Below are 25,406 nucleotides of genomic sequence, written 5' to 3'. Positions count from 1 at the left end.
AGAAGAGCATCACATCAGAGATTTGAAAAACAAGGTAGCAAAAAAATAAAAATAATTTTTTTTAAATGAGGAGAGTTGAAGACACCTCTGTGACAACATGAAGCATGCCAACATCCACATCACAGGGGTTCCAGAACAAGAAGAGAGAGCAAGGGATTGAGAACTTATTTGAAGAAATGACTGAAAACTTCCCTAAAACTGGTGAAGGAAAAAGACACACAAGTTTAGGAACAGAGAGAGTCTTAAAGAAGATGAACCCAAAGAGGCCCACATAATTCAAATGGCAAAGGTTAAAGACAAAGAATCTTTTTTTTAATTGTTATTTTATTATATTGTTCCAATTTTTCTCCCTTTGAGCTCCTCTGCCTATCCTCCCCCCACCCCCCTGCAGATAATCCCCACACTGTTGTTCATGTCCATGGGTTATTCATACATGTTCTTTGACTAGTCCCTTCCCCTTCTTTCCACCATTATTGCCCTTCCCACTACTCTTTGGCTTCTGTCAGTCTGTTCATGTTTCCATATCTCTGGTTGTATTTTGTTAATTAGCTTATTTTGTTCATTAGATTCCTCTTATAAGTGAGATCTTACGGTATTTGTCGTTCACCAACTGGCTTATTTCACTTAGCAAAATATTCTCCAGTTCCATCCATACTATTGCAAAAGGAGTTGTTCCTTCTTTCTTTCTGCTGCATAGTATTCCATTGTATAAATGTACCACAGTTTTTTGATCCACTTATTTACTGATGAGCACTTAGGCTCTTTCTAGCACTTGGCTATTGAAAATAGTGCTACTGTGAACATTGGGGTGCATAGGTTCCTCTGAATTGGTGTTTGGGGCTTCCTAGGGTATATTCCCAGCAGTGGAATTTCTGGGTCAAAAGTTCCATTTTTAATTTTTTGAGGACATTTCATACTGCTTTCCACAGTGGCTATACCAGTCTTCATTCCCACCAACAGTGCACTAGGGCTCCCTGTTCATATCCTTGCTAGCACCTTTTGCTTAATGGCCATTAACAATGGCCATTCTGACCAGTGAGGACTGGTATCTCATTGTGGTTTTAAGTTACATCTCTCTGATGGCTAGTGATGCTGATCATCTTTTCATTTGTCTATGGGCCATCTGTATGTCCTCCTTGGAGAAATTCCTATTCAGGCCCTTTGCCCATATTTTAATTGGATTCTTTGTCTTCCTGGTGTTGAGTCATATGAGTTCCTTATGTGAAGGAAAGGTGGTGAGAAGGACGAACAGCATCCATATCTATTGGGCATGTCACTCCCAAAGGGAAAGTTGTGATCATCCGGTGGGCAGATCTGGAGCTCTGCATGGACTGAAATGGAGTGTTATAGGGGTTTGACCTGCAAAGTCTTTGTGAATGGCTTTGATAAGTTCACTAGAAGGTAAGGACATCACTGGAAAGAGCTCGTCTTTTATAGGCACAGAAACATTACAGGTAAATGGATCCAGAAAATCCTCTGGTTCTGTTTGGACCTTCAGAAGTTCATGATTGTGACACTTCATATGTCAAGTCAGGTGATCCTTTGGGCCAAATCTCTGTACAGTACTGACAGAGGAAGCCCTTTCTTCCAGTGTGCACCACCATATGTCTATGAACATCTTTCTGGGTGTAGAATCAGTGGTCACAATGCTCCCACTGGTGCTTTTTTTCTTTAATCCCACCAGATGACCTCCCTGCATGAGGTTTAAGGTGCTCCAGCAGCACTCCTGTGCTTTCAAAAGTCTACAAACAGACCTTGCAAGTGAGGTCACCACTTGTTGCAGCATGCAAAGCCATGTGACGTTTGAACTCCAGCTTGGTGTTATAGTTCTTGCCACATTCTTCATACTTAAACATCTCTTTGTTAGGTCATGTGTATGTAGGTGATTCTTCAGGTGATCTTTTCAGTGAAACATTTTCTCACAAAAATTACACTTGTGGGTTTTCTTAGAAGAATGAGTGGTTAGTGTTTGATGACAGATGGAAAAAGACTTGACCTTAGCCAGTCCCACTAGCTCTTTGTGAAAGAGAGAAGAACCCAGTCCTTCCCATTTTGGCCAATCGCAGTGCCCTCCAGCCCACAGAATTTCTACTAATTTTTTTCTCATACTTCAGGCTAGATGCAGCAGGCCTGGAAATTGTTTCCTTATGCCTCTTTCCAGCAGCCACTCTAAAGAAAGACTTAAAAACAGCAAGGAAAAGTTAGTTACTTATAAGGAAGCCCCCATAATATTTTCAGCTAATTTCTCAAAAGACAAATTTCAAACCAGAAAGGATTGGCAAAAAATATTCAATGTAATGAAAAGCAAGGACCTACAACCAAGTTTACTTTACCCAGCAAGGCTGTCTTTAAAAATGGAGAAATAAAGAGCTTCTCAGACCAAACAAACAAACTACTAAAGGAGTTCAACACCACCAAACCAATATTGTGAGAAATTTTAAAGGGATTTTTTAAAAGAAGAATAAAGAAAAAAAGGAACATTGATATGCATAATAAAATGGCAATAAAACATTTACCTATCAATAATTATTTTAAAGGTAAAGGAGAATCAAATGCCCTAATCAAAACACATAAAATAGCTTAATGGATAAGGAAACAAGACCCATATATATGCTGTCTACATGAGATCCACCTCAGACCAAAACATACACAGAAACTGAAAGTAGAGGGATTGAAAAAGACGTTATGCAAATGGAACTTTTAAAAAAAGCTGGGGTAGTAATACTTATATCTGAAAAAATAGATTTTAAAACAAAGGCTACAATAAAAGACAAAGAACATTACATAATGATAAATGGATCAATCCAACCAGGATCTATAACCCTTGTAAATACGTACGCATCCAGCAAGGAACACTGAAATATATAAAGCAAATCTTCATATACATAAAGGAGAGATTGACAGTAATAAAGTCACAGTAGGGGATTTTAACATCCCATTGACATCAATGGATAGAATTTCCAAGCCCCCAAAAAACCAATGAAGAAACAGTGACCTTAAATGGCACACTTAGACCAGATGGATTTAACCAATATTTTCAGAGCATTTCACCTCAAAGCATCAGTACATTCTTTTCAAGTGCACATGGAACATTCTCTAGGATAGACCATAAGTTGGGACACAAAACAAGTCTCAATAAATTTAAGAAGATTGAAATCATATCAAGCAACTTCTCCAACTACAATGTTATAAAACTAGAAATCAACTGCAAGAACAAAAAACTATAAAACACACAAATGCATGGAGGCTAATAAGTTGCTACACAATCAATGGGCTAACAATGAGATCAATGAAGAAATCAAAGGATACCTTGAGATAAATGAAAATGAAAACACAATAACCTAAAATCTATGGGACAGAACAAAAGCAGTTTTAAGAGAGAAACTCATAGCAATATAGACCTCCCTCAAGGAGCAAGGAAAATGTCAAATAAACAATTTAACTTTACAGTTAAAACAACTAAAAATATGACAACAACAAAGCCCAAATCAAGTAGAAGGAAGAAGGGAAATAATAGAGATCAGAATGGAAATAAACAAAACAGAGTAAAAAAAATCAGTACAAAATATCAATGAAACCAAGAGCTGGTTCTTTGAAAAGATACACAAGATTGACAAAACTTGAACCAGAGAAATCAAGAAAAAAAGGGAGAGGACTCAAATAAGTAAAATCAGAAATGAAAGAGAAGTAATAGCTGATACCACAGAAATACAAAGGATTATTAAAAATATTACAAACAACTACATGCCAACATATTGGACAATCTGGAAGAAATTGATATATTCATAGAAACATGTAATCTTCCAAAACTTAATTAAGAAGAAACAGAAGGTCTGAACAGATCAATACAACTAATGAAATGGAAGCAGTATTTTAAAAAAAAGCCTCCCAACAAACAAAAGTCCTGGACTGGATGGCTTCACAGGTGAATTTTATCAAATAGTCAAAACACAACTAACACCTATCCTTTTCAAAGTATTCCAAAAAATTCAAGAGAAGGGAATACTCCCAAACTCATTTTACAAGGTGAGCATTATTCTAATTCTAAAACCAGATAAAGAGACCACAAAGAAAGAAAATTATAGGCCAATATCCCTGATGGACATAAATGCAAAAATCCTTAACAAAATATTAGCAAACCAAATTCAGCAATACATTAAAAAGATCATACACCATAGTCAAGTGGCATTTATTCCTGGGATGCAAGGTTGGTACAATATTCACACATCAATGAACATGATACACCAGATAAAAAAATGAAGGATAAAAATTGTATGATCATATCAATAGATGCAGAAAAAGCATTTGACAACATCTAGCACCTATTTATGATAAAAAAGAAACTCTCAGCAAAGTGGGAATAGAGGGAACATACCTCAACATAATAAAGGCCATATATGATGAATCCACAGCTAGCATCATATTCAACAAGGAAAAACTATAAGTGTTTCCTTTAAGATCAGGAACAAGACAAGGATGTCTACTTTCACCATTTTCATTCACCATAGTACTGGAAGTCCTAGCCACAGCAATGAGACAAGAAAAAATAAAAGGCATTCATATTGGAAAGGAAGAAGTAAACTCTCTTTATTTGCAGAGGACATAGTACTGTACATAGAGAATCCTAAAGATTTTACTAAAAAACTACTGGAATTGATAAATGAATTCAGTACAGTAGTAGGATACAAAAATACATATTCAGAAATTGGTTGCATCTTTATACACCAATAGTGAACTATCATAAAGGGAAACTAAGAAAACAATCCTGTTTACAATTGCATCAAAAATACCTCAGAATAAATTTAACCAAAGATGTAAAAGACCTGTACTTAGAGAATTACAAGACACTGGTGAGAGAAATTGAAGAAGATACACATTACTATAAGTATGCACTGTGCTCATGGACAGGAAGAATTAACCTAATTAAAATGCCAGTACTACCTAAAGCAATCTGTAGATTTAATGCAATTTCTGTCTAAATACCAATGGTGTTTTTCACAGGATCAGAACAAATAATCTAAAAATTTATATGGAACCACAAAAGACCCCCAGTAGCCACAGCAATCTGGAGAAAGAAGAAAAACATCAAAGGTATCACAGCACCTGATATCAAACTATACTACAAGGCCAGCGTAATCAAACCAGCACAGTACTGGCATAAAAACAGACATATAGATCAATGGAACAGAAGGAGAGCCAGAAATAAACCCATGCCTTTATGGTCAATTAATACATAAAATATACAATGCAGTAAATGCAGTCTATTAAATAAATCATTTTGGAAATATTGGTCAGATACATGCAAAAAAAATGAAACTAGACTTTCTTACATCGTATACAAGAGTAAATTCAAAATGGATTAAAAACTTAAATGTTAGACTTGAAACCATAAAACTCCTAGAAGAAAACATGAGCAGTGAAATCTTGGATATTTTTCTTAGCAATGTTTTTATAATATGTCTCCGCAGGCAAGGGAAACAAAAGAAAAAATAAACAAATGAGACTACATCAAACTAAAAACGTTTTGCACAGCAAAGGAAACCATTAACAAAATGAAAACACAATCTACTGAATGGGAGAATATATGCACCAATGACATATCTTGTAAGGGGTTAATATGCAAAATTTATAAAGAACTAATATAACTCAACACCAGAAAAACCAAACATCCAATTAGAAAATGGGCAGAGGACCTGAATATACTTCTCTCCAAAGAGGACATACAGATGACCAATAGACATGAAAAGGTGCTCACAGTCATAAATTACCAGAGAAATGCAAATTTAAACCACAATGAGATATCACCTCACACCTGTCAGAATGTCTGTCATCAATAAATTAACAAAAATATGTTGGCTAGGATGTGGAGATAAGGGAACCCTTGTATACTGCTATTGGGAATGCAGACTGGTGCGGCCACTGTGGAAAACAGTATGGAATTTCCTCAAAAAATTAAAAATTGATCTGCCTTATGACCCAGCAATTCCACTTCTGGATATATACCCAAAAAAACCCAACATACTACTTGGAAAGAATATATGTACCTGTATATCCACTGCAGTGTTATTTATGATAGCCAAGATATGGAAACAACCTAAGCACCCATCAATAGAAGAGTGCATTAAAAAAGTATAATGGAATATTACTTGGACATAAAAAATAAAACCTTACCATTTGTGACAGCATGGATGGACCTAGAGGGTATAATGCTAAGTTAAATAAGTTAGAGAAAGACAGAGACCATATGATTTCACTTACATGTGGAATCTAAAGAGCAAAATAAATGAACAAACAAAATAGAAGCAGACTTAATAGATATATAAATCAGACTGATGGTTTTCAGAGGGGAGGGAGTTTGGAGGGCTGAGTGAAAAAGATGAAGGAATTAAGAAGTACAAATTGGTAGTCACAAAATAGCCCTGGGGATGTAAAGCATAGGGAATATAGTCAATAATATCATAATAATTATTATGGTAGCAGGTGTGTACTTGAAATATCAGAGGACCATATTTTAAAGTATACGATTGTCTACCAATTTCACTGTACACCTGAAAATAATACAAAATAATATTGAATGTAAACTGTAGTTTAAAAATAAAGATAAATTATAAGTTACTAAGGAAATGTGATATACCTATTGATGGAATATTTAAAAGACACTGATGTTTATAAAGCATAGGAAAATGTTATATTGATAAATTAAAATGCAGACATTGTATTTCTTGTACAACTGTATTAAATGTCTTTAATACTATCTAAAATTGTATATATACTCATAAAAATAGTAGATGGGCTTAAATGAAATGTTTGTGTTTGGGTGGTAAGAATGTGGACAGTTTTATTTTCTCTATTTTTATTTTCTAAATTTTCTAAAAACTCTGAATTTGATTTTATAAAGTGAGAAACAAAGATGTGTTGTGTTTTTATATTCTTACATTTTAAAAGATTTCTTTAACTGGTTCTTGAATTCATTTGAAGATATGTTAAAGGCTGCGTCTTCTGCTACAATAGCCGAGGTTGCACGTGACAATAGGGATGTTCAGAATGCTATGGCTATGGAAGGAGCCATTCCACCTCTGGTGGCTCTTTTTAAAGGGAAACATCTGAGCGTCCAAGTGAAGGGTGCGATGGCTGTGGAATCACTGGCAAGTTACAACCCTTCTATACAAAGAGCTTTTCTGGAAAATTCATTAAGTAAATATCTTTTAAAACTTCTCAAGGTAGGAATTTTGTGATTACTTGTCCTTTTTCTTAGACAAAGTATTTGATATTGAATTCAGTTCAATAAAAATAAAACTAAAACCTATTCTAGAATAAACATTTTATAAAACAGATATGCCTACAGTATTAATAAATGTTCATTAAATGAGTGAAATATGTTTTAAAATAGGCATTTCAAATAGATGTTAAGGAACAAGGAGCTGTAGCACTTTGGGCCTTGGCAGGACAAACACTGAAACAACAAAAGTATATGGCAGAACAAATTGGATACAACTTCATAATAAATATGCTTTTGTCGCCATCAGCTAAAATGCAGTATGTTGGTAAGTTATTTTCTGTGTATAAATCTACACAATGTGGAACACTGGAAATCAGACATGTTTCTTGTTTTGTTTTGTTTTTTAAACCAGGAGGTGAAGCAGTCATAGCTCTAAGTAAGGACAGCAGGATACATCAAAATCAAATATGTGAAGGGAATGGAATTGCACCACTGATTCGCTTACTAAGGATTAGTAAACTTGCTGAAGGCACACTTCTGAGTGTCATCAGAGCAGTGGGATCAATGTGTATTGGTTTGTAAATTTATTCCCAATTTTTTAATTATCAAGATACTTCCCATACCCCTCTATCTCCACTGTTAGAGACCTCAACCATATTAAATATGGTTTAATACTTAATTAAATTAAATTTACAGATATAATTTTTATTTCTGCAAGACTTTAATGAGTAAAAGTGGTATAATTCAGATTTTTATATCAGTTTTGCTGTCCACATTTTCCTAGACAAGAGGTCCTCCAGTAGAAGTACAGAAGAAATAGCTTGTTTTCAAACTCAACAGCTTAGACTGGTTACACACATACACACACCTTCCTTTTTATCTCCCATCAAATTCATGCTTGCTTGTACATTCTTGACAAATGCAGCATATTTAAAGTATTTTATGTAGGATATAAAATAACTCATAGACACAGACACACAACAGCATGGTAGCTACCAGAGGGAAGGGGGTGGAAGGGCAGTAAAGGAGGCCATATATATGGTGGCAGAAGATGATTTGACTTTGGGTGGTTGGCACACAGTGTAATATACAGATCATGTATCATAGAAATGTACACCTGAAACCTATATGACCATCTGAACCAAAGTCAACCTAAAAATTTAATAAAATATAAATGAAACTTTAAAATAAAAAAATAAAAAATATAAAATAACTGTTTTATCATCCCTGTATCTAGTTCCAGTATCTCTGTCATTTCTGGGTCTCTTTCTATTGCTTAATTTTTTCCTAATTATGAATCATATTTTCCTGCTCCTTTGCATGTCTAGAGTTTTTTAGGTATGGGTTCTTTTATGTTTTATTGAAATATAATTGACATACAATAAAATATTTAAAATAGGTAGTAGGATAAAATACATGATTTAAATGTTCACTTTGATGAGCTTTGACATAGGCATTCAGCTGTGACACCATTGCAATCAAATAAATGAATATAATCATAACCCCAAAAGATTTTATTGTGTCCCTCTATAATCCCTCCCTCTTTGCAATCCCATCTCCAGATAACCACTGATCTATTTTCTATTACTGTAGTTTAATTTGCATTTTCTAGAATTTTACATAAATGAAATTAATCAGATGTACTCTTTTTACTTCCTTCACTCAGCATAATTATTTTGTTACTCATCCATATTATTGTGCATGTCATAGTTCACTTCTTTTTCATGCTGAGTAATATTCCACTATACGGTATGATGGTTAATTTCATGCCTTATTTGATACATACATACATACAACATTACATACATACATACATTCATACATATCCTGTTGGTTCTATTTCCCTGGAAAACCATGACTGGTACATATCAATATACTAGTATTTGTTTATCAATGCACTCATTAGTGGACATTTAGATTGTTTTGTTTCTCGATATTGTAAATAAAGCTGTTATGAGCATTTATGTATAAGTCCTGAGTAGACATGTTTTCATTTCTCTGGGGCAAATACCTAAGAGTAGGATTTCTGGGTCACATGGTAGATGTATGTTTGATTTCTAAAGACACTGCCAGACTTTTTCAAAGTAGTGTTATCACTTGGCATTCCTACCAGCAGTGTATAATAGTTCCAGCAGCTTCACTTCCTTGTCAACACTTAGTATGGTAATTTTAGCCATTCTAGTGTGAGTGTATAGCAAATCTCAATGTAGTTTTAACATGCATTTTCCTATAGACTAATGATTTAGAACATCTCTTCATGTGCTTGTTTGTCATTTGTGTATCTTCTCTATTAAAGTGTCTGTTAAAGTATTTTGTCCACTTTTATTGTATTATCTTTTCTTCCAGTTTATAGTGTATCTTTCCAGATTTGTTACAAGGTCTTTTGAAGAGCAAGAGTTTTTATTTTGTTTATTGATTTTAAAAAGTTTTAGTTTATAGGTTTTGTGTCCTCTTCAAGAACCTCTGTCAAATCCAAAATCAGAAAGGTTTTCTGTTTTCCTGCATATTTTGATGATCCGTTTTTTTTTATTTTTTTTATTGTTCAAGTACAGTTATCTGCATTCCCCTCTACCCCTCCCCACCACTTCGGCCCTCCCCCCACCTCCTTCCCCTGTTTCCACCCCCCTTGTTATTGTTCATGTGATATTTTACTATCCACTTTAGTACTATATATTGAAAAGATTATATTTCCTCCATATATTTTAGGCACCTTTGTCAAAAGTCAGTTGACTAAGTATTTGTGGGTCTGTTTCTGGACTCCATTCTGTCTACTTGTCCATTTGTGTATCTTTATGCTTTACTTACTGTCACAATTACTAGAGATTTACAGTAAATCTTAAAAGTGGGCAGTATTAAGTCCTTAAACCTTTTTCAAAGTTCTTTTGGGAATCCCAGGTCCTTTGTATTTCCATACAATTTAAAAAATTAATCTTTCAATTTCTGAAAAAGGTCTTCTGTTATTTGATTGGAATTACATGTAATCTATAAATAAATTTGGGGAGAACAAACATCCCAACAATATCAAGTCTTCCAATACGTAAACATGGTGAATCTCTCCATTTATTTAGGTCTTCTTATATCTCTCAGCAATGCTTTATAACTTCCAACATACAACTTTTGCATATATTTTACCCATTTTATCTTAAATATTTCATTTTAAAATCATGAGTAATAAATTCTGATTGAATTCTGGACATTGTAAGTTTAAACTGAAAGATGCTGAATCTTACTGTCTTCCTTTAAAGAGTCAGGCTCCATTCTGGGATCTGTTTGACCCTTTTGCAACTAGCTTTTAAGCTTTGTTAGGACAAGTCTAGAGCAACCTTCACTCTGGAACTAACTTAACCCTAGTATTAAGAAGATATTTTTCCTTGGACCTGATCATAGCCCCCTTGTATTATGAGGTATCTGGACTCTGGCCAGTAGGAACACAAACCATCCCCAGCCCTGTGTGAGCTCTGAGAACTATTCAGCCATTGCTTGTAGTGGTTCTTTCCCCAATTTAATGGAGTTTCATCCTATCATTACCATGTGAAGTTCCAGTCAAAGAATTGGGTGTAATCTTCGTATAAGAACACCATTATTATCATAACAATTATCAAAAATACTCATATTTTGAGACCCATCTGTAGTATCTTCACCCTTTGAAATCCCCTTTCCTATCCCTTTCCCACCTACTCTGAAGTGAGCAATCCCTCTTCTGTGCTCCAACTGTACTTTTCTCTATCTCTATTAAAGCACTTATTACACAGTATTGAAATCGTGTACTTAGATAGTTGCTTTCCCTATAAAATATAAACTCCTTGAGGGTAGATATTCTAATTCCTCTTTTTAGCCCTAATTCCTGTCTCAGTGCCTAATGCATTAGGCATTCAATACCTGTCAGTTGAATGAAGAATGTTCACATAATAAGTGTTTGTATATGTCCCTCGGCGGCCAGTGAGTGAGTAGGAGACAAGGACACAAATGTGTTCTTTGTTCCTTCTATTTCCCCCAATTCCATCAAACCTCCCCAGACCAATAAGTAGGTGGTTTCTCTTTATCGTTTATGGAGAGGCCCAATCTTGCATTTGTATTTTAAGTTTATAAGCCTACTTTATATGTGTTGTGACACTTATGACAAAAGAACAGAATTAAAATTCTGTTAGATCCACTAGAAAGAATTTTTAAGTTTCTTCACTGAGATCAGGCCTATAATTTAAAGTAGTAGGTTAAAAAAGAAGACAGTAAGATTATCTTTTAGTATGTGTATTTAGGGAACCCAAAAATTTGCAATATTTAGGGAAGCTAGAATATTTAATCTATTTATTTTTATAAAAACAAACATTATGGAAAAACAGTAGCATCATAAGCTTCAGTACCTTGCACATAATTCTTCAATAGATGACAGCTATTATATTATTATTCCTTGCTAGTCTAGCATTTCTAATTTGTTTTGCGACTATTAGAAAACTATGTACACTTTTAATAGTAAATTTTCCATTAAACTTTACCTTTTGAAAACAATTCAGATAAATTAGTGTAGATACAGCATTTCTTTTGGTAATTTACTAATCACATTTTTTATAAGAGACAAACCCTCTTATATTTATTTATTTTTCAAGAAGTTTAAGTCCCTGAGTGGCACAGCATTACATGAATCTCTGTCCAATGGCCTTCACAAGAGGTTGCTTTGGAACTCGGCACGAACCATGCCACTGTTTCCATGAGAATGAGTTACCTTCCCCCAGACTACTCTGTTTTTGTTCAGTTTGCCAACAAAAGTCACTGTGCTGTTCTTTATTTAGTACATCAGCACATCTCTCGCCTAGATGGAATTCAGTTTCATCTCGAGCACAAACACCTGTCATTTTAAGAAGAGCTGTGTGCTCCCTCTGGTTCCGGAGACCCCATTCCTGTCTGGACCACAGCCTTCCAGACATGTTTGTCGTGTAGAAGCCCTGTCCAAACAGGCCTGCACAGTTCAGAAGCAACAACCCCACTTACCTCCACAGGCTCCAATGTGGTGGAAAGAGTTTACTAATGTATTATGCTAGGACACTTTAGCAACCAAGCATATCAACCTGTGTTTGACTTGGCCATTTCCAAGATGGAAAAAAGTTTCTTATTGATAATGTGGATCCTTGCAGGTGTTGCCCATACAAGCAATCCCATTAGTCAACAATTTATTGTAGATGAAAATGCTTTTCCAGTACTTATTCAACTACTAAGAAATCACCCTTCTCCCAGCATTAAGGTATGTATAAGGTTTTAAGGATTTTTTTCCTGATATGGTAAAAAATTAACATAAATGAGTTTTTTAAGAATAATTTGTATCTTTATGAAAAGTTCACAAGCTTAATAAAAATATTTGACTTTTAAATAAAATTATAGAAGTTTTAAACAAAAAAGTTCCTACAAAGATAGTAAATTTTATTAAAATATTTCTTTAAAATATGTCTTATACCCTCACTCATCAAACAAGTTTTATTCCTCAGATGTTTGATTATTCACAGAATTTATTCCCTACTTCCTCAGATATTGGTTGCTAAAAATTGGGTGGGGGATGTGTGATTTATGTAGCAAAATTTTTCAAATATAAGCGAATCTTGTCATTGCTACACCATCAAAACGGCCCTACATTCTACTCAACAGCCTGTTTTAGCTGGCAGCAACAGCCTTCTCAAGGGTAAACATTACTAAGAATTACTAAGAGTTGTTGAAGAGTCATTCACTCTTCCTTTTACTTCTAGTAGAATGCCTTTAATAAAATGGCATTGACCTCTACTTAAACCCTTTTACTGAAGCTTTGGAAATTGAGGCCAGGCACAAAATGGTAACAACAAAAACATATATTTTCTCTTCAAAATTTGGTATGGGCTCCACTGGAAATGAGAAAATAGAAATGACCAAAGTGGAAAATATGTAAGTAAACATAACATTATTTCTTTTAAGGAATGTATTTGTTATCAGAAAAGATGCTATAAGTTTTGTGGATTTTCTTACTATGAAATAGATTTATTACAGAAGTTGAATTAGGGGGAAAAAGGAAAGAGGCATATGCTGGCAGTTTTTTTGCTTGAATCATAGTAAAAACTACACTGACTTTCAAAGTATAAATAAATCTTATAAGATTATGGAAAATGCTACATAAAAATACATTTTTAGTTTAAATGTGCATTTTCATGATTGCATCCATCTATATTTAAGTATATATTTTCAATACATTCTTAAACTTGTTGAAACAGAACACAAATGAAATTCTATAGTAAACAAAATACTTTTGCAATATTATGCTTTTCAAATTCATAACATTTTTCATAAAAATGCATAGTGTAACAACTTAAAAAACTTAACTTTGAATCCTAATAATAGGCAAGATTCATTTACATCAGAATGTGCAATAAATGACTGCAGATATAGAGAAGTATTCATTAATACTACTCCTCAGTACTTTGCTTAAACGGATAGGCATTCCATTAAAGGCTTACAACTCAAAGGTAGGGAGCTAACAAGCAATTCAAAACAGCTTTTCAACCCATGCCAGGAAATTTTTAAAAATATTTAGATATAGAAGGGATACACCTATGCTCTCAAATGGAGTTTTGTGGTCATGCCAGCACAGAGAGGAAGGAATTTTCCCAGCTGTTCACAACGATAAGGGACATTCCACCAAAAGTTGTAAATACCACTAAGTACTAGCGAGAGAATTGGAATCAATGGATTTCATAGTATCTTTGAATTAATGTATCCACTATAAATTTGTATAATAAAAACGTCATTTTGATAAAGCATAAATGAAAAAATAAGTTAATTTCTGAAAACCACATATTTAGGTTGAAGTGGCATTTTCCTTGGCATGCCTTGTCCTAAGGAATGATGAGTTGCAGAATATATTACAAGAAAATGAAGGATTTAAGTATGCTGATGTCCTTTATCTTCTTCACTCACAAGATAAGGTAATATCTTTATAAAATATTAAAGATCATTTAGAAAAAAATGTTTTTAGGTCACATCCTCAAATTATCATCAAGTCTTTTTCATGGTGATATTCAAATGTGTTACTTAAGAAATGTAAAATCTCTTCAATAAATCGTTTGTAATGATGAGATGATATTGTTCCATATTTTTCATACTTAGCACATATCATTTTTGAAATGTAGCAATTTTATACATTGGGACAAACCAAACATCACATCTCTTCTATCCTGAATCCATCAAATCTTTAACCTAATTTTGTAACCTTTCAACCCTCAGTTTTCTGCTGCTTACCCAATATGCTAGAATGGTGCTTCTCAGTCTATTTGTGATAAAGAAATAGCTTTTCCTCACCAATCCAATATTATTTTTTAAAAAAAGACAGACTTTAAATTTTGAAATAATTTTAGACTTTCCAAAAAATTGCAAAAATATTTAATAGAGTGTTCTGGTACACCTCTCATCTAGTTTTCCTGGATGTCAATCAGGAAATGAACATTGATACATTACTATTAACCAATATGCAGACCTTATTTAAATTTTGCCTATTTTTAAACAATGTCCTTTTTCTGCCCCAGAATCCATCAGAGATTCCACATTGCATCTAGTTGTCATGCCTTTTTAGTATCTTTCAATCTGTGAAACTCAGTCCTCGGTATTTCAGGATTTCATATCTTTCATGATCTTAACATGTATGAGGAGACCGGGCCAGTTATTTTGTAGAATGTCTCTCAATTTGTTATCTGATGTTTTCTCATGATTCAATTGAGGTGATGCATTTTGATAAGAATACCATAGAAATGACATGATCTTCACTCATCTTCCCAGTGCATCCTTTCAGGAGGTACATGACATTGACATGTCTTACAACTGGCAATGTAAACTTGTTAAAGTGGTGTTTGCCATATTTCTCACTGTAAAGTTACTGTTATTCCCATTGTAATTAATAAGTATCTTGAGGTGAGACACTTTGAGGCTATGCAAATATGCTGGTTTACATTGTACCTTTACTCACCAATTTTAACATACACTGATGCAACAGTGAATACTGTGGCATTTGCCTAATGATGATTTTTTTTAAAAAACCCTCTTTCCTTCTACATTTATTAATTGGCATTTCACTGTAAGAAAGAGCCATTTTAAAAAATGTTTATTCTAGCCTTGGCTGGCGTAGCTCAGTGGATTGAGTGTGGGCTGTGAACCAAAGTGTCACAGGTTCGATTCCCAGTCAGGCCACATACCTGGGTTGCAGACCACAGCCCCCAGCAACCGCACATTGATGTTTCTCTCTCTCTCTATCTCCCTCCCTTCCCTCTCTAAAAGTAAATAAATAAAATCTTTAAAAAAATGTTTATTCTCAGTTTCTGTAAATCTTTTGTCAACCATTTTGTGGATTGTCACTGGTCCATTGGCCACAGTTTGAATAGCACAAACCCTAGAAAAACTCAGGGACTTCTGTTACCTAGAGTGCATTTGGCAATTAGGGAAGAAAATTGCCAATTATGTCCCTCTCAGTCCTGGGAGATTTGGGGAGGAGAAAGAAGGGTTGTAAGGGGAGAAATGAAGTCACTACATTATTTGTTTTAATATTTTAATTTATGGCGGTTCACAAAAGATAGAGAAGTTCTGCTTTAATAAGATGAGGAATAATAGGGTGAGGCGGTTGAATTCATATCTGACTCTCCAGGTCATCTTTCTTCTCTCTCTGTTCCTTTCACATTTTAGTCTCATTACCCCACGCCTCAAGCCACACTTCTCACTTTTCCTCTACTACCCATTGCACTATCAATCATTCTCTTTTTCCTTCCAGTCTGTTACCACCTGTTTTACTCTCTGGAGTTCATCTCTTTGACTGTACCTAATACCTTTCTTCTTGCCTGTAGCCTAGTGACTATTTAGTGTGCATACAATTTTTATTGTGGAAAATTTCAAACAACTCATGGTCAATCTTATTTCCTCTATATACCTACTTGCTATCCCTATGTCATTTTTGAATCAAATATCAGGCATCGTATAGTTTTATCTGTAAACATTTCAGTATATAACATTTTAATGTAATGATTCATAGTGGCAGAAGAAAACTCAGTAAGATTAGTGGTTCTCTTTCTCTCTGTACTATACTGTTCAAACAAAATATCAAAAATAAGATTTTGTCGTAATATTCTATCTTCTGCGCCTATCTGGAAGATCTATGATACTTGTTCATCTATGGCAAACAGACTGTCTTTAAAGGAGAATTGATTTTTGCTCTTTTCCCAGTCCCAGAATATTAAAGTGTGATTTTTTAAAAGAAATCATCTTTAAGCCCTGGCTGGCGTAGCTCAGTGGACTGAGCGCGGGCTGCGAATCAAAGTGTTGCAGGTTTGATTCCCAGCCAGGGTACATGCCTGGGTTGCAGGCCATAACCACCAGCAACCGCACATTGATGTTTCTCTCTCTCTCTCTCTCTCTCTCTATCTCTCTCCCTTCCCTCTCTAAAAATAAATATAAACACAAAATATTTTAAAAAATAAAAGATTATATTAAAAAAAAGAAATTATCTTTAATTCCCTCTTAAATAGAATTTTACAAATGAACTTATTTTAAGAGATGATAATCATTCCACAATGCATAAAATACAATATATAGCCTGTCATACATGGGAAGTTCTGATTTATCAACTCATTACTTTGAAATGTTGAAAATAAAAATATATTGAGACAAATTAGTTGAGTGTAAGTGAAATTATAAAGTTTCCTATTGCCATTTTGGTATTCAATTATATAATCAGTAATCTAACATTTCTTTTAAAAATTAATTTTTTTCTCTTTTCTTCTCTCCAATATCACAACCTAATTCTTTATTTTCTGAGGTAACTGTTTTTATCTGTTTTCCCCAATATAGTAATGTCATATTTTACTCCCAGCAATAAGAATGCAATATATTATAATGGGCAAGAATTCAATACCTATTACCTTGATAACCTGATAAATGAAGTTAAGGATAATGCATGTTTCCTTTATTTCCAGGATATTTGTTTAAGAGCAGGCTATGCATTGACCCTTTTTGCCTTCAATAATCGCTTTCAACAATATTTAATGTTGGAAAGTGGAATAATGACCATATCAATTTTTGAACCTTTTCTTGAATCAACAGTTGAAACTGAGAAGGCAATGGCAGCATTTCAGGTATAAAATTAGAGGTTAAATCTTTAACAAATGTCTTTTTAGTGAAAAGTAAAAATTTTTAAGTATATTTTATTGATTATGCTATTACAGTTTTCCCAATATTCTCCCCTTTATCCTCCCTCTGCCCTGCACCCCTCAGCCCTCCTTCATTGCTCCCTCTAGTTCATTTCCATGGGTTGTACATGTAAGTTCTTTGAGTTCTCTGTTTCCCATACTGTTTTTGACCTCTTCCCATATATTTTATGCCTACCAATTATGCTTCTTCTTCCCTGTACCCTTCCCCCCTTTCCTCCCTTCCCTGTCCTTACTGAAAACCTTTCATGTGATTTCCATTTCCCTGATTCTGTTCCTGTTCTAGTTGTTTGCTTAGTTTTTGTTTTCACTGTTTTTCTTTTTCTTAGGTTCATTTGTTGATAGTTTGTGAGTTTGTTGTCATTTTACTGTTCCTATTTTTTATCTGCTTTTTCTTAGATAAGTCCCTTTAACATTTCATGTCATAATGGCTTGGTGATGATGAGCTCCTTTAACTTGACCTTATCCGGGAAACACTTTATCTGCCCTTCCATTCTAAATGAAAGCTTTGCTGGGTAGAGTATTCTTGGATGTAGGTCCTTGTCTTTCATGACTTCAAATACTTCTTTCCAGTCCCTTCTTGCCTGCAAGATTTCTTTTGAGAAATCAGCTGATAGTGTAATGGGAACTCCTTTGTAAATAACTCTCTCCTTTCCTCTTGCTGCTTTTAAGACTCTCTCTTTATCTTTAATCCTGGGTAACTTAATGAAGAAGTGCCTTGGTGTGTTCCTCTTTGGTTCCAAATTCTTTGGGACTCTCTGGGCTTCCTGGACTTCCTGGAAGTCTATTTCCTTTGCCAGATTGGGGAAATTTTCCTTCATTATTTGTTCAAATAAGTTTTCAATTTCTTGCTCTTGTTCTTCTTCTTCTGGCACCCCTATAATTCGGATATTGGAACATTTCAAGTTGTCTCAGAGATTCCTATGTCTCTCTTCATTTTTTTGAATTCTTTTTTATTCATTCTGTTCTAGTTGGATGTTTTTTTCTTCCTTTTGTTCCAAATAGTTAATTTGAGTCCTGGTTTCCTTCCTGTCACCGTTGGTTCCCTCAATATTTTGGTTTATTTCCTTTTGGGTATCTTTCATGTGCTCTTTTATTTTGCGACCAAGCTCAATCAGTTCTGTGAGCATTTTGATTACCAGGGCTTTAAACTCTCCATCAGGTAAGTTGGTTATTTCCTCATCACTTAGCTCTCTCTGAGGTTTTGCTCTGTTCTTTCATTTGGGACATATTTCTTTGTCTTGGCTCACCTGTTAAGTTATAAGGGGGTGGGGCCTTAGGTATTCACCAGGGCAGGGTAACCCTCTTTGCTGTGCTGGGTCACTGCCTGTGGGGGAGGGGCCAGAGAGGGAACAATGGAGCTCCCCCATCCGTCTCTAGCCCACTTTCCAATGAACTCTTATGTGAGACTGGGAGTATCTTCCACTGTGGCTGTAGTCCACAGCCACCTCTGAGTCTCAGTTTCCCATTCAGTCAGCCCCGCCTGCAGTCTACCACCTCACTGTAGCCGGCCCTGTCTGCGAGGTCCACTGCACCTCTGCGGTTTCTCTCCACCTGCAGCCTTACCGGTCTGGTTGCTCTGGTTGACTGTTTCTTCAATTCCTTGGTTGTCGGAGTTCTGTGCAGTTAGATTTTTCTGGCATTTCTGGTTGTTTATTGATTTTAGATTGGTTGCTATCCTCCTTTTGGTTGTGTGAGGAAGGAAGGGTTTCTATCTATGCCTCCAACTTGGCCAGAACTCTGGTCCAAAAAGTAGAAAAATTTTTGAATCTGAAAAAATGTTTATTGATCTGTAAAATTCACACTTTTCACAACAGCCCCTTTCACATCATAAGAACCCTATTATCTACAAGGATTTCTTCATTTATATAGAATTTTACAAGTTAAAATGGAATATTTGCTTTTGTACGTCATTTGATGTTTATAAGACCATGTCATATTGATAGGCAGGTAGCAGTATTTTCATCACCTGCATATTACAAGGGAGGAGGCAGAGAAACATGGTAGTATCCTACCCAAGTTTTCTAACTGCAGATCTTTAGCTGATCACCCGATTCTTCAGCCTATGACAGCTAGATGTATCTGGGTTCTTCTAAGTCTTATTCTCTCTCTTCTTTTTCTACCCTATGACCTTTAGGAGCAGTATTTCCCATGAACCCATACTTCAAGGATATGAAAGTTACAAACATTGTAGAAAGAATACTACAGCCTACCATAGTCAATAAAATGATCAGACAGGGACAAGTGTTCGAACTCCTACCCCTGTCACTTGCTTCTCTTCTATTCAATCAGATCAAATTACCCCTCTTACCTTCCAGAGAAGTACTAAATCAATCAATCCATCAATTAATTAATTACAGAAACTGAGAGGAAAATGTTCAATAATTCTATGCTTATTTTTTTTGTTTTTAGATTATTATATTAGCTAAAGTCATTACAGACATGGACCATATTACTTTGTCTTCAAGAGGTGTTACTATTTTAGTCGATTGTTTGCATTCAGTTCAGTCCACTACTATTGTATTGACAGGTGAGAAATAACTAGAATCTAATTGTATCCACATACATCTATTTTCAAAAAAAAATGTTTTTGTAACCAGAGCAATAATAAGATAATAAGCCTGATACTCTGTCACACAGTTTGGAGAATGAGTCTACATGTAAGTCTTGAACAGTGTCACATTGATAGGCAGGTAGTAGTGTTGAATAATGTAAGTCTTTTCTGTACCCCAAATAGGAGCAGAGTAACTCTGAACATGGCCTTTTTCATTTCTTCACAGACTTTTTCAAACCCTAACGATTTTTTCCAGAATATAAAATTAGAATTCAACTAGGAGTTACTAACAAAATTTACACACTGATTTATAATAGTGGCCAATTTATACTGACATGCCTGTGTCTGGTGCCCTTTTGACCAAATGGACATATATGGCTAACATTTAAGAGTTCTCTACATTGATATTCAATATAGCAAGGCAAAATGGTCCAACAGAGTTCTTGACACAATTCTAATTGGGTAACTATATCTACTCCAGATCCATCTCTCCGGATAATCAATAAGTACTTTACTGACTTCATATATCTCTGTCAACACAACATAAAACAGTATCAAAACAATAGTCATTTACAATTTGGAGTTAAGTTACAATTTCGAGTAACTACCACCAAAATCTGAAACAGATCACTGAAACGGATCACTGAAGGCAGTGAAGGAAGCTCCACTTGTTGCCATAGAATAAATTATATTTTTATGTTGTATATTTACTTAGCATGTAAAGAAATTCAAGCAAAAGAAAACTTTCTGATGGAAACTACCTAGGGAAGAAACATGTTTTTAAAAAGTTATTAAACATATTTTTCTCTAAGTAACAATAATCCTATGACTCTGAAAAACAATTGTAATGGGTTTAATTTTGCTCCATTAAGTATTGTGTGGAAGAAATGCCACATTATAATAGCTTTCAAATATTAATTTCCCCAGGCTGGTAAGAATTTAATCCCCCAAATTACTGGGTTTTCTCTGCACTCTATCAGAGTTATACACATCTCCAGAGTCATATGCATGTCAGAGGTATCTCATGCAGAGCAGGCTATTCTTGTCTCAGGTATACCATAAAATAAATGATGTGCTCAATGTCTAAGTCCACATGGTCCCCAGAAGAGGCTCCAAAGGTATAGATGTTTTGCAGAGACTGGAATTTCTGTTGCCAAGTGTCCCGTTTTCTTACATGTACCACTTAACTATTATCCAATTAAAGTTCCTGTTCCTACTATGTCCTTCTTAGTCTAGACTCTTTGCCTGCCCCCATTTGTTCCCTATTTCTTACTCTGCAGGTTTAAAGACAGCTCTCTCCCTTCCTGCTAGTGTATGCCCTCTATAAACTCAGGCTTTTGAAAATATAAGCCTGAAAGAAAGGTTAAATTTAGGCATTTTTTTCTCTAGGCTATACAACTCAGCCCTCCCCATCCTTAGGCAATAAATTCAAAGGTCTTCTTGGTTTATAGTGGTGGGGAAAAAATAAAACAAAAACCCAGTCAATACCTCAACAAAGCATCTACCCACAAATGTAAAAATACATTTACTTATATCTTAAAAGTTGTGTTATACTAACACAGCAACATTATGAAAGAATATCACAAGAGAACTCTAAAATTAAAAAGAATTTGAATGAAATAGCTTTATGTTGGTAGTTGCACATTTATTTAATTACTGAATCACTTATTTTCAATCCTAAAACACTTATTTTCATGGCAAAAATTTCAGTGATTTTAATCTTCAATAAGCAACATAATTTTGATTTTAAAATACCATTAAGCTTTTCTTAACTCAGAGCCATTTGAACTTCAAAAAGGACATATCAAGTTTCCTTATTATTTTTTTAGTTGTGTCTCTACATATTGTTTTCTTAAGGTATGTCAATGTTCATAGTCATTAAAAAGAAAAAGCCCTAAAACCTCAAAACAAAACATATTCTGAAACCACAAGGAAGAAAACCTCTAATTTTCAAATATTACCTCTCTTAAATAAGTTCACTTAACTTTTAGTCCTTGTGACAGAAAACCAAACCATAATTATGGGGAAAATTTATTCTAAACTTGACATACAAATGCTTTTCCTCAGCACTTGTGACTCAAACCTTTTTAATCCAATGTGCCAATAATCAAAAGCACAGTGTATCAGTTTATATCAAATAACACATGCATTTTTTCTTGTTTAATTTTTAGGGAATTTAATAGCTAGCCTGGCTCATTCTAGAGCTGGTATTCCAGAAGCATTTACCACACTAGGGACAATCCAACGGCTCTGTTATCATTTGTACTCAGAAAAAGAAGAGGTAAAGACAAAAGTAATTCTAAAATTGAATCTTCTAAAACTGTAATTTGCCTCTCTCATTTCTGTGGGCTAATTTCTCCACAGGTTGAGTGTGATATACAATAGTTCATGTTACTAACTGAAAATGAAATTACTTCTCTACTACTATATCTGCCATCCACAATTCTGGTTCCCACAAAATGTGAAAATTTGTTTTAACTTTGATATTTAAGATTCAATCTACAAATTACTGCATTGATGATACAGATATTTATAATTAAAATATATATGAAAAGTCTCACAAACTTTTGTGATCTCACTGTCACTTCTATGATTATTTGGAATGAATGAAAGTGGAATTTATTGGACAGTTTTCCTTGTCTGCCAAGCAGGGTTAGCAATGAGGGTGTGTGAAGAAAGCCAGGCTGGCCAGTAGTGGTGTGCCTCTGAGTGCCCCCTACGCTTTTTGCCCCACGTGGAAGGAAGTGTTTCTCCAGTTTAGGGTAGGCTGGAATCACCCAGAGGAACCTGTTACACCATCCATGCTGGGCTCCATTCCAAGAGTTTCTGATCCAATACATCGGGTATAGGACCTAGAATGTGCATTTCTAACAAGTTCCTGGAAACTGGAGCTGTTGTTCCAGGGACCATATACTGAGGACCCCTGTTCAAGGTGTGGGAGATATATGGAGATGCACAGCAGTCAGATGCCAGTGTAAAAACCAAAGTGTCAAGCTTCTGGTACTGTGAATGGGCCACATTGCTTATGCCAACTAACAGATTTCCCTAACAACTGCCTACGAGTATACTTTAATCAATCATATGAATAACCTAATTAATTCAAGGTCACAGACAGAGAGTATTATTTCCTTCCAGAAAAGAAAGGACTTTTCCTGGAGCCCTATGGCCTGATGCTTGTTCTTGTTTGTTTTTGCTAGTGGAAAATTTAGTTGCTTTCCTCAGTGGTTTCCTATTATAATCACCTGAGCAGTTTGGAAAAACTGTGATGTCTAGGCCACACCCAAAATAATAAAATCATAGTTTTTAGGGGGTGAACCCTAGGCATGAGTAACTTTCATAGCTATCCAGGGGACTGCAATTCACAATCAAAACTGAGATCCACTGGCTTGGTTCAAACTCAATAGTTCTTATTCTGGCTGTACGTTAGTTATAATCTCCTGTGGCACTTTAAAAACAATATATATGACCAGATTCTGCCCCAAGAGTCTCATTCAGTTGGTGCACTTAAACAACAAGGAAAACTTCTGGTGATCCTAAAATGAGAGGACTGAGAATAACTAGTAGAAACTAATGACAGTTGACATTCTCTCTAAAAACATGACTGTGGTTGCCATAGGTTGACATACATATTTGTTATACATAGCTGCAGGAACTTCCCTATGAAAAACGTAATGAGAGCACTGGGTTACATATTTTAAGAATAAAGCTCAATGGTTAAGGAATTGTTTCTTCTTCATGTAGGTTCGCACAGCTTGCTCCTGTGCTCTTGGCTACTTAACTTACAATGCAAATGCTTTCCGCATCCTATTAATGGAATGCAGGAATAAGCCTAACCAGTTCCTTCGTATAACAAATAATATCAGCAGAGATGCAAGTATTAACCCAGCCTTTTTGAAGGAATTTCAAATACAACAAAAAGTGGGACTTCCTTCCTTAAGGTATTGTGCTTATATTTGAAGTTGCAGTAGTGAAATTATTGATAGAGGAAATTTTAATGAAGTTTAAGAAACATCAAACAAGGGGAACTATTCTTGACAGGAATATATGTGTTTTATACCAAAGGATAAACTTTATTTTAAATGTCCATTGCCAAAGCGTGTTTTAATTCCAACTTATGAACAGGAGTGTGAGTGCAAACAAGAATACAACCAGATCTTGGCGATCCTGTCTGACAAGGATTATTCACATTTCAGAAGTTTTGCGGAGCCTAGTTGCCTCCACGTCTGTGAGAGTTCTGAGCCAACCAGGACCACCACCACCATGACCTTGGCATCAAATGGGACTTTGGGACTTGAGGCAAAGCATGGTCAAATCAGAACTAGTGGTTGGAGTTATGCCAAAGTTTGCCAGACATTTATTCACATATTTCCTTCTGTAAATGTACCTGAATTTTAAGTCTTCTCTGCAAATAGTACTATTTACACATAGGAAACAGATCTACTCAAGATGTACTATTAACTTTATAATAATAGAATAGGATCCAATATCATGGTTCTAAAAATAAATTTTAAGTACAGAGAAAAATGAGTACATCTTCACAGTCACTTTAATTTGAATTCTTTGAAAAACTTAAAACCTAAAACTTGTTCCTTAATTTTTTAAAAAGATTTTATTAATATACTTTTAGAGAGGGGAAGGGAGGGAGGAAGAGAGGAGGGAGAAACATCAATGTGTGAGAGATACATTGATCAGCTGCCTCTTGCATGCCCCCAACTGGGGACCTGGCTTGCAACCCAGGCATGTGCCTGGACTGGGAGTAGAACTGGGGACCTTTTGGTTCACAAACTAGAGCTCAATCCACTAAGCCACACCAGCCATGGCTATTACCTCATTTTTTAAATAAAAAGCCAGGGAAATCTAAATTGCAATTGCTGTGATTGACAGCATCAAAAAGTAATTTTTGCTGGTTTAAAAAAATTAGTTTAGGATAAGTAATGGAAGTATTATTTGACAGTCACTCCCACAGCTAGCCCACAAGGCAACTTTTTGGGGAAGTAGAAAAAATATCCCTTCTCAGGACACTTTACTGCCATCTGCTGGAAAACTGTTGTAACTATACAAATCTGCAATGACGGAGGTGAATGCATTCCCTCTAGTTGCCAACACTCCACTTTCAGGATTATAAATAAGCAGTGACTAGCAATTAGTAAACTTACAAGAATGGTTACCTAGTGAGGTAGAAGTGGTGAGCAAATAACAATTACTCTCGTAACAAATAGTGCTACGCACTCTCCTTAGAGCACTTATATGGACAGTTCCCTATAATTTTTATAACACTCCTATAAAGGAGTTTGGTTTAAATGAAACTATGGGAAACGCATTAAAAGATTACTAAAATAAGTTTGGAAGCTTGGGATGAATAAGCATAACCTTTCACAAAATATTCCTTGATACTACTACTGGAAAGAGAAGGTAGACTGATTGTGATTGGGATCAT

General features: G+C 35.0%; 1 protein-coding gene and 1 pseudogene across 1 annotated transcript in view; one reads left to right on the top strand and one right to left on the bottom strand.

Annotated features, from left to right (window-relative positions):
- ANKAR (ankyrin and armadillo repeat containing) overlaps nucleotides 1-25,406 on the top strand; it is a 60,890-nt gene that overhangs the window by 31,504 nt on the left and 3,980 nt on the right. The window contains exons 12-20 of the mRNA XM_045831928.1: nucleotides 6,979-7,220; nucleotides 7,391-7,544; nucleotides 7,632-7,793; nucleotides 12,349-12,455; nucleotides 14,035-14,157; nucleotides 17,185-17,343; nucleotides 19,828-19,945; nucleotides 22,141-22,250; nucleotides 23,711-23,907. Of these exons, the coding sequence (XP_045687884.1) occupies nucleotides 6,979-7,220; nucleotides 7,391-7,544; nucleotides 7,632-7,793; nucleotides 12,349-12,455; nucleotides 14,035-14,157; nucleotides 17,185-17,343; nucleotides 19,828-19,945; nucleotides 22,141-22,250; nucleotides 23,711-23,907 (1,372 nt within the window). The remainder of the gene's footprint in view (nucleotides 1-6,978; nucleotides 7,221-7,390; nucleotides 7,545-7,631; nucleotides 7,794-12,348; nucleotides 12,456-14,034; nucleotides 14,158-17,184; nucleotides 17,344-19,827; nucleotides 19,946-22,140; nucleotides 22,251-23,710; nucleotides 23,908-25,406) is intronic.
- On the bottom strand, nucleotides 1,218-2,107 carry LOC123806499 (annotated as a pseudogene).

This window comes from Phyllostomus hastatus, unplaced genomic scaffold, assembly GCF_019186645.2.
Source record: "Phyllostomus hastatus isolate PE091 unplaced genomic scaffold, TTU_PhHast_1.1 phas_contig_1, whole genome shotgun sequence".
In the NCBI taxonomy this organism is placed as follows: domain Eukaryota; kingdom Metazoa; phylum Chordata; class Mammalia; order Chiroptera; family Phyllostomidae; genus Phyllostomus; species Phyllostomus hastatus.
The sequence above is the reverse complement of the archived record's forward strand: the minus strand, read 5'-3'. Positions and strand labels throughout refer to the sequence as shown.